Source organism: Pseudophryne corroboree, chromosome 1 (genome assembly GCF_028390025.1).
Source record: "Pseudophryne corroboree isolate aPseCor3 chromosome 1, aPseCor3.hap2, whole genome shotgun sequence".
Lineage (NCBI taxonomy): Eukaryota > Metazoa > Chordata > Amphibia > Anura > Myobatrachidae > Pseudophryne > Pseudophryne corroboree.
This window is the reverse complement of record NC_086444.1, coordinates 23,067,722-23,085,190: the sequence shown is the minus strand read 5'-3', so window position 1 is coordinate 23,085,190 and position 17,469 is coordinate 23,067,722. Positions and strand designations below refer to the sequence as shown.

Genomic DNA, 17,469 nt, shown 5'->3' with positions numbered 1-17,469 from the left:
CCCAGTCCTCAGACTCACAGCACCGACAGCGTCCCAAGCATCAGACTCACAGCACTGGCAGTGCCCCAGCCCCCAGACTCACAGCACTGACAGCATCCCAGTCCTCAGACTCACAGCACTGACAGCGTCCCAGCCCTTAGACTAACAGCACTGACAGCGTCCCAGTCCTCAGACTCACAGCACTGACAGCATCCCAGTCCTCAGACTCACAACACTGACAGCATCCCAGTCCTCAGACTCACAGCACCAACAGTGTCCCAGCCCGCAGACTCACAGCACTGACAGCGTCCCAGTCCTCAGACTCACAGCACCGACAGCATCCCAGCCCGCAGACTCACAGCACAGACAGTGTCCCAGCCCGCAGACTCACAGCACTGACAGTGTCCCAGTCCTCAGACTCACAGCACCGACAGCATCCCAGCCCGCAGACTCACAGCACTGACAGTGTCCCAGTCCTCAGACTCACAGCACCGACAGCGTCCCAGCCGGCAGACTCACAGCGGCCCACTCTCAGACTCACAGCACCGACAGTGTCCCAGCCCTCAGACTCCAAGTGTCTCTGCACTCAGACTCATACCACTGACAACGTTGCAGCCCACAGACTCACAGCACTGGGACGCTGTCAGTGTTGTGAGTCTGAGGACTGGGATGCTGTCAGTGCTGTGAGTCTGAGGACTGGGACGCTGCCATTGCTGAGAGTCTTAGGGCTGGGGCGCTGCCAGTGCTGGGAGTCTGGTGCCTGGGACGCTGTCGGTGCTGTGAGTCTGCGGGCTGGGACACTGTCAGTGCTGTGAGTCTGAGGGCTGGGATGCTGTCAGTGCTGTGAGTCTGAGGACTGGGACGCTGTCGGTGCTATGAGTCTGAGTGCTGAGACGCTTGGAGTCTGAGGGCTGGGCCGCTATCAGTGCTGTGAGTCTGAGGGCTGGAAAGCTGTCAGTGAAATGAGTCTGAGACTCTCAGCACTGACAGCGTCCCAGCCGTCAGACTCACAGCACCGACAGCGTCCCAGTCCTCAGACTCACAGCACTGACAGCATCCCAGTCCTCAGACTCACAACACTGACAGTGTCCCAGCCCTCACAGCAATGACAAGGCGGACGGGCAGCTGCACATCTACAGGAGTTGTTATAAGAAGTGCCTATGGGTCTTATTCAGTAAGGCACACAAACTACCGAAAATCGCAAACAAGCGACTTTCGGTAATCTGTGCATGCGCAGCGGCTGTAATGTGCATGTGTAGAACCTCACAGTGTGATCGCATCCCGGAAGCATTGATTGAAAGCAGTAGTAGTCAGGAAGGGGGGGGAGGCCTTGCTGCAGTATTTTGGGGGAGTGGTATGGACAACGGAAGCATGTTCGGACCGTTTTTCTGGCGGCTGCTCCGATGAAAAAGATGGCAGTGGTGTGCCTGCATATGTAGCATGTCTGTGTATGCAGGGGCCTACCTTTAATTCGTGGATCTGTCGCTGGGCAGCACTTTGCATGCTGGGCGGCCCCCAGTATATGATAGGAACCAGTAGTAGATTCTGCTACTGAACCTGAATCAGGTCCTATATTTCCTCCGCTACTTGCTCCATAATAAGTGATGGACCAGCGGCAGGCCAGAGCTCGGTACATAAGCATGACCATTTATAAGAGAGTTATAGCCCATCGCAGCCGCCACTAGACCCTAAAACGTACTCACATATGAGGCCAGCACCATCCAACATCCGCAAGCTGATTGGTCCCCATCACATATGGATAGCCATTTTGGGCCAATCAGCAATAAAGCAGCCTTACTGTCACGATGTGCTGGCATGGAATGACAGATATGACAGCAACAACACATAACAACCCAATTCTCATACTCACGTCATGGCCTGGTAAATAGACTCAATCCCGTATCGCATGGCAAACTCATCGACAATCTCCTGGGCCGTCTCGTCAAAGTAAACCTTCCAGGCGTCGTCGCCCTTTGCTTCTGGAATCTTCACCACCCCGCTGCCCTGTATGTCTGTGAGGTGGTGAAAGAGGTTCTGCAAGAGGAAGGATGGGGCCACTCATTATAACGCTGCAGGGGGTAGGTTACCCACATGGGCTGGACAGCAGACTAATAATCTAATATGCCATAAGCATGCCCCGTGTATTACAGATGAGCTGGTCTCTTTATGGGCGCGATTCAGTTAACCGCAGGATTAATGCGCCGGACTCCCTGAGATAAAGTACCAGCAAATCTGCAGTTAGGAGCTGATTGGCTGGTACTTTAGCTTCCTCCAAGGCTTAGTACACATATGCCCTTTAGCACTAGGGTCAGGGGCCTTAATAATTTCCTGAGGCAAGCCCACGATTGGCGCACAGTAACTCATAGCTCGGGGGTTGACTTCCCGGAGCTATGCAATAGCGTGGATTTCCGTTCACACCTCTGTAGGGTGTGAGAAGAATTCTACGTTAAGTGCAACCTCAGGGCTAGTGACGGACTTACCACGGGTAGTAAATTAATATCTCTGGGCACTTAACCTGGGAACTATAGGTGCAGGGTGTGCCACTGGGTCGAGGGGAGCACTCACTGCACCCATTAAACATACTTACCTCTCCGTTGTTGCCACAGGTATCACCGGAGACATAGCTCAAGCACCATGTTTCCAGAGATCTGTGCCGAAGATAACACAGGAGACATGACCCATTTTGTGTCATCTCTTCTAGGGGTAGACTATTTCACCCAGGGTAGTTCAATGCAGCGCGCCCAAGATGGCTGCCTCACCTGGGTACCTGTGAGGGTGGAATATATAACCAGTTGAAGTTATTACCTAAAAATCCCTACACTAATCCTGAATTATGCTTACTGTGCACTCTACATTTGCTTTTTTTTATGTCCGTGTGGCTTGTCTATTGCTGTATTACTTAAATCTTGTTGTATTATGTCCATTGTTTTTGATGTGTGTAAAGTGCTGTGAGTCCTGTTGGAGAAAGAGCGCTATAGAGATAAAATTATTATTAGAAACAGTGTAATTCGCTGATATAATGAGAAGCAGGAGAATGTCAGCTCACAGGACCAGTAATAGGAACCAGGCATATATGTAACGCTGCTTATGGGGAATGGGTGGTATCGTTCACTGCAACTTCTACCTGTCTGCCATCACCAGATACACTTAAATGTCGCACCGCCATACAGCATAACACGGATATGACACACAGAGAAGCCGTTTAATCAGAATGAAAAGTGAATGGGCACAATTAATAGCCAAGACACACAGACAAGATCTGCATAATGGGGGTCAGTCTGAGTTGATCGCTCGCTAGCTAGTTTTAGCAGCCATGCAAACGCTATACCGCCGCCCACTGGGGAGTGTATTTTAGCTTAGCAAAAGTGCAAACGCATGTGCAGCCGAGCTCTGCAAAAACAGTTTGTGCAGTTCCAGAGTAGCTCTGAACCTACCCAGCGTTTGCGATCACGTCAGCCTGTTCGTGTCCGGATTTGACGTCATACACTCGCCCAGCCACGCCTGCGTTTTTTCAGACATGCCTGTGTTTTTGCAAACACTCCATGAAAACGGTCAGTTGACACCCAGTAACGCCCCCTTCCTGTCAATCTTCTTGCGACCGCCAGTGCGAAGAAAAACTTCGCTAGAACCTGAGCACAACCACAAAGAGCTTTGTGCCCGTACGTCGCGCGTGCGCATTGCGGGTCATACGCATAAATGCATTTTTTTCACCTGATCGCTGCGCTGCGAAAATCGTCAGCGAGCGATCAACTCAGAATGACCCCCATTGACATATACGATAATTACAGTTCCGTACAATAAAATGAACACCACAAAGAGAAGAATTCAGCCTGAGACGTGACAGGACGTACAATGAGGAGGGAAAGTGGACAGACACAGGACGACGAGGGTAGGTGAGCCTGCCCGTGTGAGCTGACACTCTAGAATGAGCGGTGACAGAGACATTAGGGGGGAGGAGAAACAGAGGACTTAGGGATAATTGTGTGAAACCGAGGAGGAAGAGGCTGAGTAGCAGGATGGTAAGTGAATTGTTCTATGAAGAAATGGAAGAATACAGGAGCCCGTTCTCAGAGTACAATAGACGGAGATTAAAGGCAGGGACCGGTTTCATCTTCCCGTAAAGCGCCAAGACAGAGAAACCGTAAATGGATACATCAAGAAACGTTTGATGTTCTACAGAAGTGCATTGTTCCCGATTCTCCGGCAGGCTCCCTGCAGACATTCGCTCACAGCCGTGACGTCTTCCACAGCCACAGCGGCCCCACGGAGCATCTAATGGATGTTATTGTGATATAATCTGCGCCTGACGCTGCGTCACTGTACACTGAAGGGGCCTCCACAAAGTGCTGTGGAATAATAGACTTTAAACTGAAGTCAGACAAAGGATTTAATCCAGTCCCTGACTGTACGTCCAAGACATTACAATCATTTACATGTAATTAGCTTCCCAAGAATATCACATAGACCACTGGCACTAATTTAATCCAGCAGGCAGTAAAGAGCCCTGGTTATTACAGAAGGGGATTGGCGCTGGGCCGGAGGAAGGCGGAGATGGTGGAATTGTTGGACATAATGTACAGAGTCGTGCCACCTGCGTTGTAATACAGGTCCCCGCCGGACGACCTTCACAAGCTGTATTATTAATCCACGCTGTACAGAGTCCGCTCAAAATAGAGCATATATCAATTATACTTTCATTTCATAGGGAACGTGACTCAGAGGACAGTCAGTCCTTCAGAAAGATACACGCTGCTCCCAGCCAACGTCAGCCGCAGGGCCGTAGTCTTCCATGACAGTCGCTTAGTCCATAAAAGCCAGAAAATGCTTTATTGCAAGCACCATAGGCGCAGCGCTCCAGGTACAGGTGACTGCGAGGAACGCCATGCATAAATCACATACTTGTTAAGGTCAATGCTACACATTAAGAGGCCTAGGACATAACTTTTGCGGTCAATCCTCCGACAGCGGGCGGTTTCAGAGGACTGCCGGGTTATTTAAGCATCACAGCAGATTATTATGAGGGCACGGCCGCAGAAATGTCTCGCCCCCTCCATCTCCGTTCACGCAAATATTCCCCACGGCTTTAGATGGTGTTAGTTGTTGTAGCCTATAGGCTACAGTATCTCAGTGGCCGCGCAGGTGCAATAGCAGAAACGTGGTAGTGTAAGCGTGGAACGTGCCGCCCACTTTCCCAGCAAGGGAGTTTTAATGAATGGAGCTGTTAAATCATTTCTAATATCCCCAATAAGAAATATATTTTACAGTTTCTTAATTATTTATATTTGCTACACTGAGAGATGTGTGGCAATTATTCCATTAACATTATGGTCTATGACTAATGGAAAGTAGTGGCTCTAGATACGGGTTAGGTACACAGTAAGAGCTGCGATGATTGTGGAAGAACTGAAAAATGAACAGAAAGATGTCTGTGAATGAAAAGAAACTGCTGTACTGTATATATGCTGAGGTTCTGACCTTCACTACGTACATGCTGAGGTTCTGACCTTCGCTCTATATATGCTGAGGTTCTGACCATCGCTCTATGGCCCTCATTCCGAGTTGTTCGCTCGCTAGCTGCTTTTAGCAGCATTGCACACGCTAGGCCGCCGCCCTCTGGGAGTGAATCTTAGCTTAGCAGAATAGCGAACGAAAGATTTGCAGAATTGCGAATAGAAATTTCTTAGCAGTTTCTGAGTAGCTCGAGACTTACTCCTACACTGCGATCAGCTCAGCCCGTTTCGTTCCTGGTTTGACGTCACAAACACGCCCTGCGTTCGGACAGCCACTCCCCCGTTTCTCCAGACACTCCCGCGTTTTATCCTGGCATGCCTGCGTTTTTCCGCACACTCCCAGAAAACGGTCAGTTTCCGCCCAGAAACACCCACTTCCTGTCAATCACACGCCGATCACTTCAACGATGAAAATTCTTCGTTCTGTCGTGAGTAAATCTACTAAGTTTTGTGCTAAAATACTTAGCGCATGCGCACTGTGTACCATGCGCATTTTCGCCTTAATCGCTCCGTTGCGAAAATCGGCAACGAGCGAACAACTCGGAATGACCCCCTATATATGCTGAGGTTCTGACCTTCACTCTATATATGCTGAGGTTCTGACCTTCACTCTATATATGCTGAGGTTCTGACCTTCACGCTATATATGCTGAGGTTCTGACCTTCACTCTATATATGCTGAGGTTCTGACCTTCACGCTATATATGCTGAGGTGTTGACCTTCACTCTATATATGCCGAGGTTCTGACCTTCGCTCTATATATGCTGAGGTTCTGACCTTCACTCTATATATGCTGAGGTTCTGACCTTCACTCTATATATGCTGAGGTTCTGACCTTCACTCTATATATGCTAAGGTTCTGACCTTCACTCTATATATGCTGAGGTTCTGACCTTCGCTCTATATATGCTGAGGTTCTGATCTATGCTCTATGTATGCTGAGGTTCTGACCTTCGGTCTATATATGCTGAGGGTCTGACCATCGCTCTATATATGCTGAGGTTCTGACCTTCACTCTATATATGCTGAGGTTCTGACCTTCGCTCTATATATGCTGAGGTTCTGACCTTCGCTCTATATATGCTGACGTTCTGACCTTCTCTTTATATATGCTGAGGTTCTGACCTTCACTCTATATATGCTGAGGTTCTGACCTTCACTCTATATATGCTGAGGTTCTGACCTTCTCTCCGTATATGCTGAGGTTCTGACCTTCACTCTATATATGCTGAGGTTCTGGCCTTCACTCTATATATGCTGAGGTTCTGACCTTCACTCTATATATGCTGAGGTTCTGACCATCCCTCTATATATGCTGAGGTTCTGACCTTCACTCTATATATGCTGAGGTTCTGACCTTCACTCTATATATGCTGAGGTTCTGACCTTCACTCTATATATGCTGAGGTTCTGACCTTCACTTTATATATGCTGAGGTTCTGACCTTCTCTCCGTATATGCTGAGGTTCTGACCCTTCACTCTATATATGCTGAGGCTCTGACCTTCGCTCTATATATGCTGAGGTTCTGACCTTCGCTCTATATATTCTGAGGTTCTGACCTTCCCTCTATATATTCTGAGGTTCTGACCTTCCCTCTATATATGCTGAGGTTCTGACCTTCGCTCTATATATGCTGAGGTTCTGACCTTCGCTCTATATAGTCTGAGGTTCTGACCGTCGCTCTATATATTCTGAGGTTCTGACCTTCGCTCTATATAGTCTGAGGTTCTGACCTTCGCTCTATATAGTCTGAGGTTCTGACCTTCGCTCTATATATTCTGAGGTTCTATCCTTCGCTCTATATAGTCTGAGGTTCTGACCTTCGCTCTATATAGTCTGAGGTTCTGACCTTCGCTCTATATATTCTGAGGTTCTGACCTTCGCTCTATATAGTCTGAGGTTCTGACCTTCGCTCTATATATTCTGAGGTTCTGACCTTCGCTCTATATATTCTGAGGTTCTGACCTTCCCTCTATATATTCTGAGGTTCTGACCTTCGCTCTATATATTCTGAGGTTCTGACCTTCCCTCTATATATGCTGAGGTTCTGACCTTCACTCTCTAAGAACAAGTCAATTTGTGTTCTGCTATTCCCCATATTGTACAGTCAATAGCCACACACGTACAGGGATCACTCACCAGTCACACACATACAAAGACCACTCACCAGTCACACTTCTACAAAGACCACTCACCAGTCACACTTCTACAAAGACCATTCACCAGTCACACTTATACAAGACCACTCACCAGTCACACTTATACAATGATCACTCACCAGTCACACATATACAGAGACCACTCACCAGTCACACATATACAATGACCACTCACCAGCCACACATATACAGAGACCACTCACCAGTCACACATATACAATGATCACTCACCAGTCACACATATACAATGACCACTCACCATCCACACATATACAGAGACCACTCACCAGTCACACATATACAGAGACCACTCACCAGCCACACATATACAGAGACCACTCACCAGTCACACATATACAATGACCACTCACCAGCCACACATATACAATGACCACTCACCAGCCACACATATACAGAGACCACTCACCAGCCACACATATACAGAGACCACTCACCAGCCACACATATACAGAGACCACTCACCAGCCACACATATACAAAGACCACTCACCAGTCACACATATACAATGATCACTCACCAGTCACACATATACAATGACCACTCACCAGCCACACATATACAGAGACCACTCACCAGTCACACTTATACAGAGATCACTCACCAGCCATATATACAAACACCACTCACCAGTCACACTTATACAAACACCAATCACCAGTCACACATATACAAAGATCACTCACCAGTCACACATATACAGAGACCACTCACCAGCCACACATATACAGAGACCTCTCACCAGCCACATATATACAAAGACTACTCACCAGTCACACTTATACAAAGACCACTCACCAGACACACTTATACAGAGACCACTCACCAGTCACACATATACAATGACCTCTCACCAGCCTCACATATATAAAGACCACTCACCAGTCACACATATACAGAGACCACTCACCAGTCACACATATACAGAGACCACTCACTAGCCACACATATACAGAGACCACTCACCAGTCACACATTTACAAAGATCTCTGACCAGTCACACATATACAATGACCACTCACCAGCCACACATATACAATGACCACTCACCAGCCATACATATACAATGACCACTCACCAGCCACACATATACAGAGACCACTCACCAGTCACACATTTAGAGACCACTCACCAGCCACACATATACAGAGACCACTCACCAGCCACACATATACAATGATCACTCACCAGCCACACATAAACAGAGACCACTCACCAGCCACACATATACAATGACCTCTCACCAGCCACACATATACAAAGACCTCTCACCAGCCACACATATACAAAGACCACTCACCAGTCACACATTTAGAGACCACTCACCAGTCACACATTTAGAGACCACTCACCAGCCACACATATACAGAGACCACTCACTAGCCACACATACACAATGACCACTTACCACCAGTCACACATATACAATGACCACTCACCAGCCACACATATACAGAGACCACTCACCAGCCACACATATACAATGATCACTCACCAGTCACACATATACAGAGACCACTCACCAGCCACACATATACAGAGACCACTCACCAGCCACACATATACAATGACCACTCACCAGCCACACATATACAGAGACCACTCACCAGCCACACATATACAGAGACCACTCACCAGCCACACATATACAGAGATCACTCACCAGCCACACATATACAGAGACCACTCACCAGCCACACATATACAATGACCACTCACCAGCCACACATATACAATGACCACTCACCAGCCACACATATACAATGACCACTCACCAGCCACACATATACAGAGACCACTCACCAGTCACACATATACAATGACCACTCACCAGCCACACATATACAATGACCACTCACCAGCCACACATATACAGAGACCACTCACCAGCCACACATATACAATGACCACTCACCAGCCACACATATACAATGACCACTCACCAGCCACACATATACAGAGACCAGTCACGCACACATACAGAGACCATGTATGACACAGACACAGACGCACACACGCGTACACACACACACACACACACACACACACACACACACACACACACACACAGCTACAAGTACCACTCACCTCATGGAGACACGTGTACTGAACATGGTACGGTGCTACTTTCTCCTCTCCCTTAATCTCAACATTTATTTGCAAGCGGATAGCCCCGGAGACAGCCGACTTGTCTGTTCTTTTCTCTGAAGAAAGATTAAACACGGGGAGAAATGTTTTACAGGTAAAGAACACAGATTGCTGTCCTGTTGTGGCCAATATCTGACTGAATAAGCCAAGCTCAGCCCAACCAGCAGCTGCCTATTCTTCCATTGCGCAGCGAGAGGAACTTCAAACGCTGATGTACACTTTACACTACAGCAGCACGTGGCGGAACTTGTGCTTTAAATGGAAAACTTAAAGTACATTTCAAGCATTTAGCTTAGCTGCCCTCCTATAAATCATCATTCCTTTTCAAAGACTCTCTGGAGGGAAAACAAGTATGGCTGACAGACAGCCTAATACACATACATTGGTTCTCTGTGTGGGAGGAAATCATAATGCATACAGAGCTCGAAGGAGTGTCCCAAAGCCTCTCTGCTCATTACCTCATGTGCCGTATGACTGTGGTTACCATGGCAGTTAAATGACACTATGAAAATCCTGCAGAATTACCAGCCATTAATGGCAGTCTCAAGAAACGGACAAAGACAGAAATGGTAATTACCGAGCGGCTTCTTCTAGCCTGCCACAGTGATATATGTTAAATAAATAAACAGAACATTTTTCATGGGCCTGCTGATTTAAATCTCAATGATAAATTATAGTCAAGTAATTATATTATCATCAACTGTAATAAAGTGATTCATTAAGCCAACGGTCTCATTAGGAAGAGGCAGAACTCATTTGCATGGCGCAGTGTCAGCAGACTAGAGCACCCTGGGTGTCTGCTTGCAGATGACAACACAAGGAGCGTCTGATGCTAAATCTCGCTAATGAGCCTCGTTTCTTCTTATCGTGCGCTCCAGCACCACTGACAGAATGCCTCAAACTCATGTGTGACCCTGGGCTCCTCCTGACATCCAGAGACACGGAGAATCCAGGTAATTAGCGACACACAGCGCTCCTGTTAGATTCCACAGAAGAGGCAGCAAAAGACGGGCAGTGATGGAGGCTTAGTGACTTTACAGCGGCACTGCAGGATATTTTATCACCAGTCCCTCAGAAGCATAAACACTAAAACGTATGGAAACGTGCTTTCATTGGTATACAGCAACACTCCACGGACGGCTTTCTTCTTAACACCCCCATTAACATAAATACCAAGACTTTTTGCTGAGATACTGAAATGAATCCGCTGATCTGAAGCACTGAGGATGGTGTCAGGCCTCAGCAGTGACTGTAAGGGCTGAATCGCTGCTACAACAGGGACGGGAAGGAGAGAGTAACATAGGGGGGGAGATTAATCAAAGCTTGGAGAATGAGGAAGTGGAGAGAAAGTACCAACCAATCAGCGCCTGTCATTTTTCAAACACAGCTTGTAACATGGCAGTTAGGAGATGATTGGCTGGTACCCCAGGGGGACATGTACCAAGCCGTGGAGGGAGATAATGTGGGAAAGTAGCTCAAATCAACCAATTAGCTTCCAACTGTCATTTATCCAGCACAGTCTATGAAATGACAGTTAGGGGCTGATTGGGTGCTTATGGCAAATTCTCCACTTTATCTGTCTCCAAGCTTTGATAAATCTCCCCCAGTCTTATGTGTTATTATGGGACAGATGTAATTACTTATAAACCCCGTTAATTTTCTAGTTACAGAAGTGCAATGTTCAGTCAAGGACATGACGCCACCTGAAGTGCTGAGGAAGCCACGCGACCCCCAACGGGTGTAGCTTCACGCTTAATATTAGCTGACAACGTGTTGTCTGAACAACAGGATTTGGGGGTTATTCAGGTTGGATTGCAGATCCTGCTAAAAAGCAGAATCTGTAATCCTTTCTTTTGCATGCTGGGGGCCGCCCATCGCATCGCCCAGCACGCTAAATGTCCTGCCCAACGGCTGTGACCGCAATTTAATATTGTGGTCGTAGCAGCTGTGAACGACCCCCTGCCTTTGCAGCCTGGCTGTGAAGGCAGATGGCCCACCAGCACTTTGTCCATCTGAGTGGCTGCGTGTGACGTCACGCAGCCTCCCCTCGAGAACTGCGCCAACCCATCCCTGCGCACAGCCCCCTCTCCAGCAATGAGGCCCCAAGAATGCCTCTGCCTTCCAATCAGGCAGAGGCGAACGCAGCCAATGTGATCCAATCGCATTGGCCGGTCACGCACGTGCAGGATGTGACCTGCACATGTGCGTTGGTGACCTGAATAACTCCCTTTGTCCAGTGTTTGGGAGCAACTGGTCTATTGCCATTTGCTCTCATCCATTACCAGATGTTCATTCCAACCTGCCAGGTAAGTGTAGAGTGTATGCCCAGCTTTACTCTCATTTGGGGACCAAAGCTGATACTGAGCAGCAAAAGATGAGGCTAATCCCCTCCTTGTATTGTGATTATTTACACCAAAGTCACAGTGGGATCACATTTACAGGTAGGGTCGCCCTTTGTGGAGGTCCAGTTTCATTAAAGACCCTGTCCCTGCACGTAAGATGGGAGTTGGGACCCTTCTTGCTACGTCTGATGTGATACTATGGGATACAGCTCATCACATCAGTAATTACAGTGGGGGTCATTCCGAGTTGATCGCTAGCTGCATTCGTTCGCTGTGCAGCGATGAGGCAAAAAAAAAAAAAAAAGGCACTTCTGCGCATGCAACGAACGATGTAGTGTCACACAAGGTCTAGTGAAGTTTTTCAGGCGCACTGCTGGCCGCAGAGTGATTGACAGGAAGAGGGCGTTTCTGGGTGTCTCCTGACCGTTTTCAGGGAGTGTTCAGAAAAACGCAGGCGTGCCAGGAAAAACGCAGGCGTGGCTGTGAGAACGCAGGGCGTGTTTGTGACGTCAAAAACAGGAACTGAACAGTCTGAAGTGATCGCAAGCGCTGAGTAGGTCTGGACCTACTATGAAACTGCACAAAATTATTTTGTAGCCGCTCTGTGAACCTTTCATTCGCACTTCTGCTGAGCTAAAATACACTCAACAGTGGGCGGTGGCATAGGGTTTGCACGGCTACTAAAAACTGCTAGCGAGCGATGAACTCGGAATGACCACCCGTGTCGCTGCACGTAAGATGGGAGTTGGGACCCTTCTTGCTACGTCCGATGTGATACTAGTGGATACAGCTCTTCACATCAGTAAATACAGTGTCTCCATTTCTGCCACTAGATTTCCGCGTACAGCCCCTGCATGACGGATTCACATGCAGTAACAACAACCACAATTCTCAGTGGGATTTATGGCTTTGTACGTATAACTCTAGAACTTTTGGCAATACCAAGAAACAAGAAGTGTGGCTTCCAGTGCCTATTACATATAGTACTCTGTGCGGGATCCCTATAGTCACACTGAGGGGCTGAAATACCCATGACTAACCCATAGCACACTCAGAGTTAATCATGGCACCCTGGTAGGGAGAAGGGGGATTACGCAAAAATATCTAGATCCAAAAGCGATGGTGCTCACCCAGGTTATACCAAACGTCCATCTCTCCACTCAGTGTCCGCACTTCAATGATGGTCTGTCCCAAGAAATCATCCGATTCACGCTTCAACCTCTGCTTTACCCGGGACTTGATGTCATCATCCTCATCCCAGACACGAACCTTGATGCGGTCCGAGGAATTATGGCACTCGCTAGATAACGGAGAGAGGAAGCGGATGGAAATGGTCTGTAACCACGTTATATCACTGTGTGTTTTATGCACAGCCCTCATCAGCTCTATATTAGACTGCATACACTGGTATCTTAGCTGCATGTGTGCAACATGGTGACTGAGCAACAAAACAACAACCACAAAACATACAGTCATTACATTAGTGTTATTATATACAGTAGCTCAATGCGGTCGAGTTACAAAATGTAATATTCTGGTCAGTCCTTGTACAATAACAAGTAGTGATGGCTGGGAACTGGCGTTTCGCTCTGCAGTGTTAGCAGATGAGGGCTAGTCTATATATAATTGCACTGGCTGGCAACTGGCGTTTCGCTCTGCAGAGTTAGCAGATGAGGGCTAGTCTATATATAATTGCACTGGCTGGCAACTGGCGTTTCACTCTGCAAAGTTAGCAGATGAGGGCTAGTCTATATATAATTGCACTGGCTGGCAACTGGCGTTTCGCTCTGCAGAGTTAGCAAATTAAGTATACAATGTGCGCTGGTTGGGTACCGGCGTTTCGCTCTGCAGAGTTAGCAAATTAAGTATACAATGTGCGCTGGTTGGGTACCGGCGTTTCGCTCTGCAGCGTTAGCAAATTAAGTATACAATGGGCCTCATTCCGAGTTGATCGCTCGCTGCCGTTTTTCGCAGCATAGCGATCAGTCTAAAAATCGGCTGTCCTGCGCATGCGTAAAAAACGCAGGCGTCAGGCTTTATATAGCTTGTGTGCTCCCTCCACTTTATATAGCTTGTGTGCACTCTCCACTTTATATAGCTTGTGTGCTCCCTCCACTTTATATAGCTTGTGTGCTCCCTCCACTTTATATAGCTTGTGTGCTCCTCCACTTTATATAGCTTGTGTGCTCCCTCCACTTTATATAGCTTGTGTGCACTCTCCACTTTATATAGCTTGTGTGCACTCTCCACTTTATATAGCTTGTGTGCTCCCTCCACTTTATATAGCTTGTGTGCTCCTCCACTTTATATAGCTTGTGTGCTTCCTCCACTTTATATAGCTTGTGTGCTCCTCCACTTTATATAGCTTGTGTGCTCCCTCCACTTTATATAGCTTGTGTGCACTCTCCACTTTATATAGCTTGTGTGCCCCCTCCACTTTATTTAGCTTGTGTGCTCCCTCCACTTTATGTAGTTTGTGTGCTCCCTCCACTTTATATAGCTTGTGTGCTCCCTCCACTTTATATAGCTTGTGTGCTCCCTCCACTTTATGTAGCTTGTGTGCTCCCTCCACTTTATATAGCTTGTGTGCTCCTCCACTTTATATAGCTTGTGTGCTCCCTCCACTTTATATAGCTTGTGTGCCCCTCCACTTTATATAGCTTGTGTGTCCCTCCACTTTATATAGCTTGTGTGCTCCTCCACTTTATATAGCTTGTGTGCCCCCTCCACTTTATATAGCTTGTGTGCTCCCTCCACTTTATATAGCTTGTGTGCTCCCTCCACTTTATGTAGCTTGTGTGCTCCCTCCACTTTATATAGCTTGTGTGCTCCCTCCACTTTATATAGCTTGTGTGCTCCCTCCACTTTATGTAGCTTGTGTGCTCCCTCCACTTTATATAGCTTGTGTGCTCCCTCCACTTTATATAGCTTGTGTGCCCTCTCCACTTTATATAGCTTGTGTGCACTCTCCACTTTATATAGCTTGTGTGCCCCCTCCACTTTATATAGCTTGTGTGCTCCCTCCACTTTATGTAGCTTGTGTGCTCCCTCCACTTTATATAGCTTGTGTGCTCCCTCCACTTTATATAGCTTGTGTGCTCCTCCACTTTATATAGCTTGTGTGCCCTCCACTTTATATAGCTTGTGTGCCCCTCCACTTTATATAGCTTGTGTGCTCCTCCACTTTATATAGCTTGTGTGCCCTCCACTTTATATAGCTTGTGTGCTCCCTCCACTTTATATAGCTTGTGTGCCCTCCACTTTATATAGCTTGTGTGCTCCCTCCACTTTATATAGCTTGTGTGCCCCTCCACTTTATATAGCTTGTGTGCCCCTCCACTTTATATAGCTTGTGTGCCCCTCCACTTTATATAGCTTGTGTGCTCCCTCCACTTTATATAGCTTGTGTGCTCCTCCACTTTATATAGCTTGTGTGCTCCCTCCACTTTATATAGCTCGTGTGCTCCCTCCACTTTATATAGCTCGTCCACTTTATATAGCTTGTGTGCTCCTCCACTTTATATAGCTTGTGTGCTCCTCCACTTTATATAGCTTGTGTGCTCCTCCACTTTATATAGCTTGTGTGCCCCTCCACTTTATATAGCTTGTGTGCCCCTCCACTTTATATAGCTTGTGTGCACCTCCACTTTATATAGCTTGTGTGCTCCTCCACTTTATATAGCTTGTGTGCTCCTCCACTTTATATATCTTGTGTGCTCCTCCACTTTATATAGCTTGTGTGCCCTCCACTTTATATAGCTTGTGTGCCCCCTCCACTTTATATAGCTTGTGTGCCCCTCCACTTTATATAGCTTGTGTGCCCCCTCCACTTTATATAGCTTGTGTGCCCCTCCACTTTATATAGCTTGTGTGCCCCCTCCACTTTATATAGCTTGTGTGCCCCTCCACTTTATATAGCTTGTGTGCCTCCTCCACTTTATATAGCTTGTGTGCTCCTCCACTTTATATAGCTTGTGTGCCCTCCACTTTATATAGCTTGTGTGCACTCTCCACTTTATATATCTTGTGTGCTCCCTCCACTTTATATAGCTTGTGTGCTCCTCCACTTTATATAGCTTGTGTGCTCCCTCCACTTTATATAGCTTGTGTGCCCCCTCCACTTTATATAGCTTGTGTGCCCCCTCCACTTTATATAGCTTGTGTGCCCCTCCACTTTATATAGCTTGTGTGCCCCCTCCACTTTATATAGCTTGTGTGCCCCTCCACTTTATATAGCTTGTGTGCCCCCTCCACTTTATATAGCTTGTGTGCCCCTCCACTTTATATAGCTTGTGTGCCTCCTCCACTTTATATAGCTTGTGTGCTCCTCCACTTTATATAGCTTGTGTGCCCCTCCACTTTATATAGCTTGTGTGCTCCTCCACTTTATATAGCTTGTGTGCTCCCTCCACTTTATATAGCTTGTGTGCCCCTCCACTTTATATAGCTTGTGTGCCACTCCACTTAATATAGCTTGTGTGCTCCCTCCACTTTATATAGCTTGTGTGCTCCTCCACTTTATATAGCTTGTGTGCTCCCTCCACTTTATATAGCTTGTGTGCTCCCTCCACTTTATATAGCTTGTGTGCCACTCCACTTTATATAGCTTGTGTGCTCCCTCCACTTTATATAGCTTGTGTGCTCCTCCACTTTATATAGCTTGTGTGCTCCTCCACTTTATATAGCTTGTGTGCTCCTCCACTTTATATAGCTTGTGTGCTCCTCCACTTTATATAGCTTGTGTGCTCCTCCACTTTATATAGCTTGTGTGCTCCCTCCACTTTATATAGCTTGTGTGCCCCTCCACTTTATATAGCTTGTGTGCTACTCCACTTTATATAGCTTGTGTGCCCCCTCCACTTTATATAGCTTGTGTGCTCCTCCACTTTATATAGCTTGTGTGCTCCCTCCACTTTATATAGCTTGTGTGCCCCTCCACTTTATATAGCTTGTGTGCACTCTCCACTTTATATAGCTTGTGTGCTCCCTCCACTTTATATAGCTTGTGTGCTCCTCCACTTTATATAGCTTGTGTGCTTCCTCCACTTTATATAGCTTGTGTGCTCCTCCACTTTATATAGCTTGTGTGCTCCCTCCACTTTATATAGCTTGTGTGCACTCTCCACTTTATATAGCTTGTGTGCCCCCTCCACTTTATTTAGCTTGTGTGCTCCCTCCACTTTATGTAGTTTGTGTGCTCCCTCCACTTTATATAGCTTGTGTGCTCCCTCCACTTTATATAGCTTGTGTGCTCCCTCCACTTTATGTAGCTTGTGTGCTCCCTCCACTTTATATAGCTTGTGTGCTCC

The 17,469-nt window shown here is 47.1% G+C and overlaps 1 protein-coding gene across 4 annotated transcripts in view; it reads right to left on the bottom strand.

Annotated features, from left to right (window-relative positions):
* The window catches only part of UNC13B (unc-13 homolog B), a 341,072-nt gene that overhangs the window by 254,953 nt on the left and 68,650 nt on the right, over window positions 1-17,469 (bottom strand). For all 4 annotated transcript variants that reach the window (XM_063957658.1, XM_063957634.1, XM_063957642.1 and 1 more), the window contains exons 10-12: window positions 13,291-13,460; window positions 9,759-9,874; window positions 1,850-2,013 (exon numbers count right to left, since the gene is read on the bottom strand). In XM_063957658.1, coding sequence (XP_063813728.1) covers window positions 1,850-2,013; window positions 9,759-9,874; window positions 13,291-13,460 — 450 coding nt within the window. The remainder of the gene's footprint in view (window positions 1-1,849; window positions 2,014-9,758; window positions 9,875-13,290; window positions 13,461-17,469) is intronic.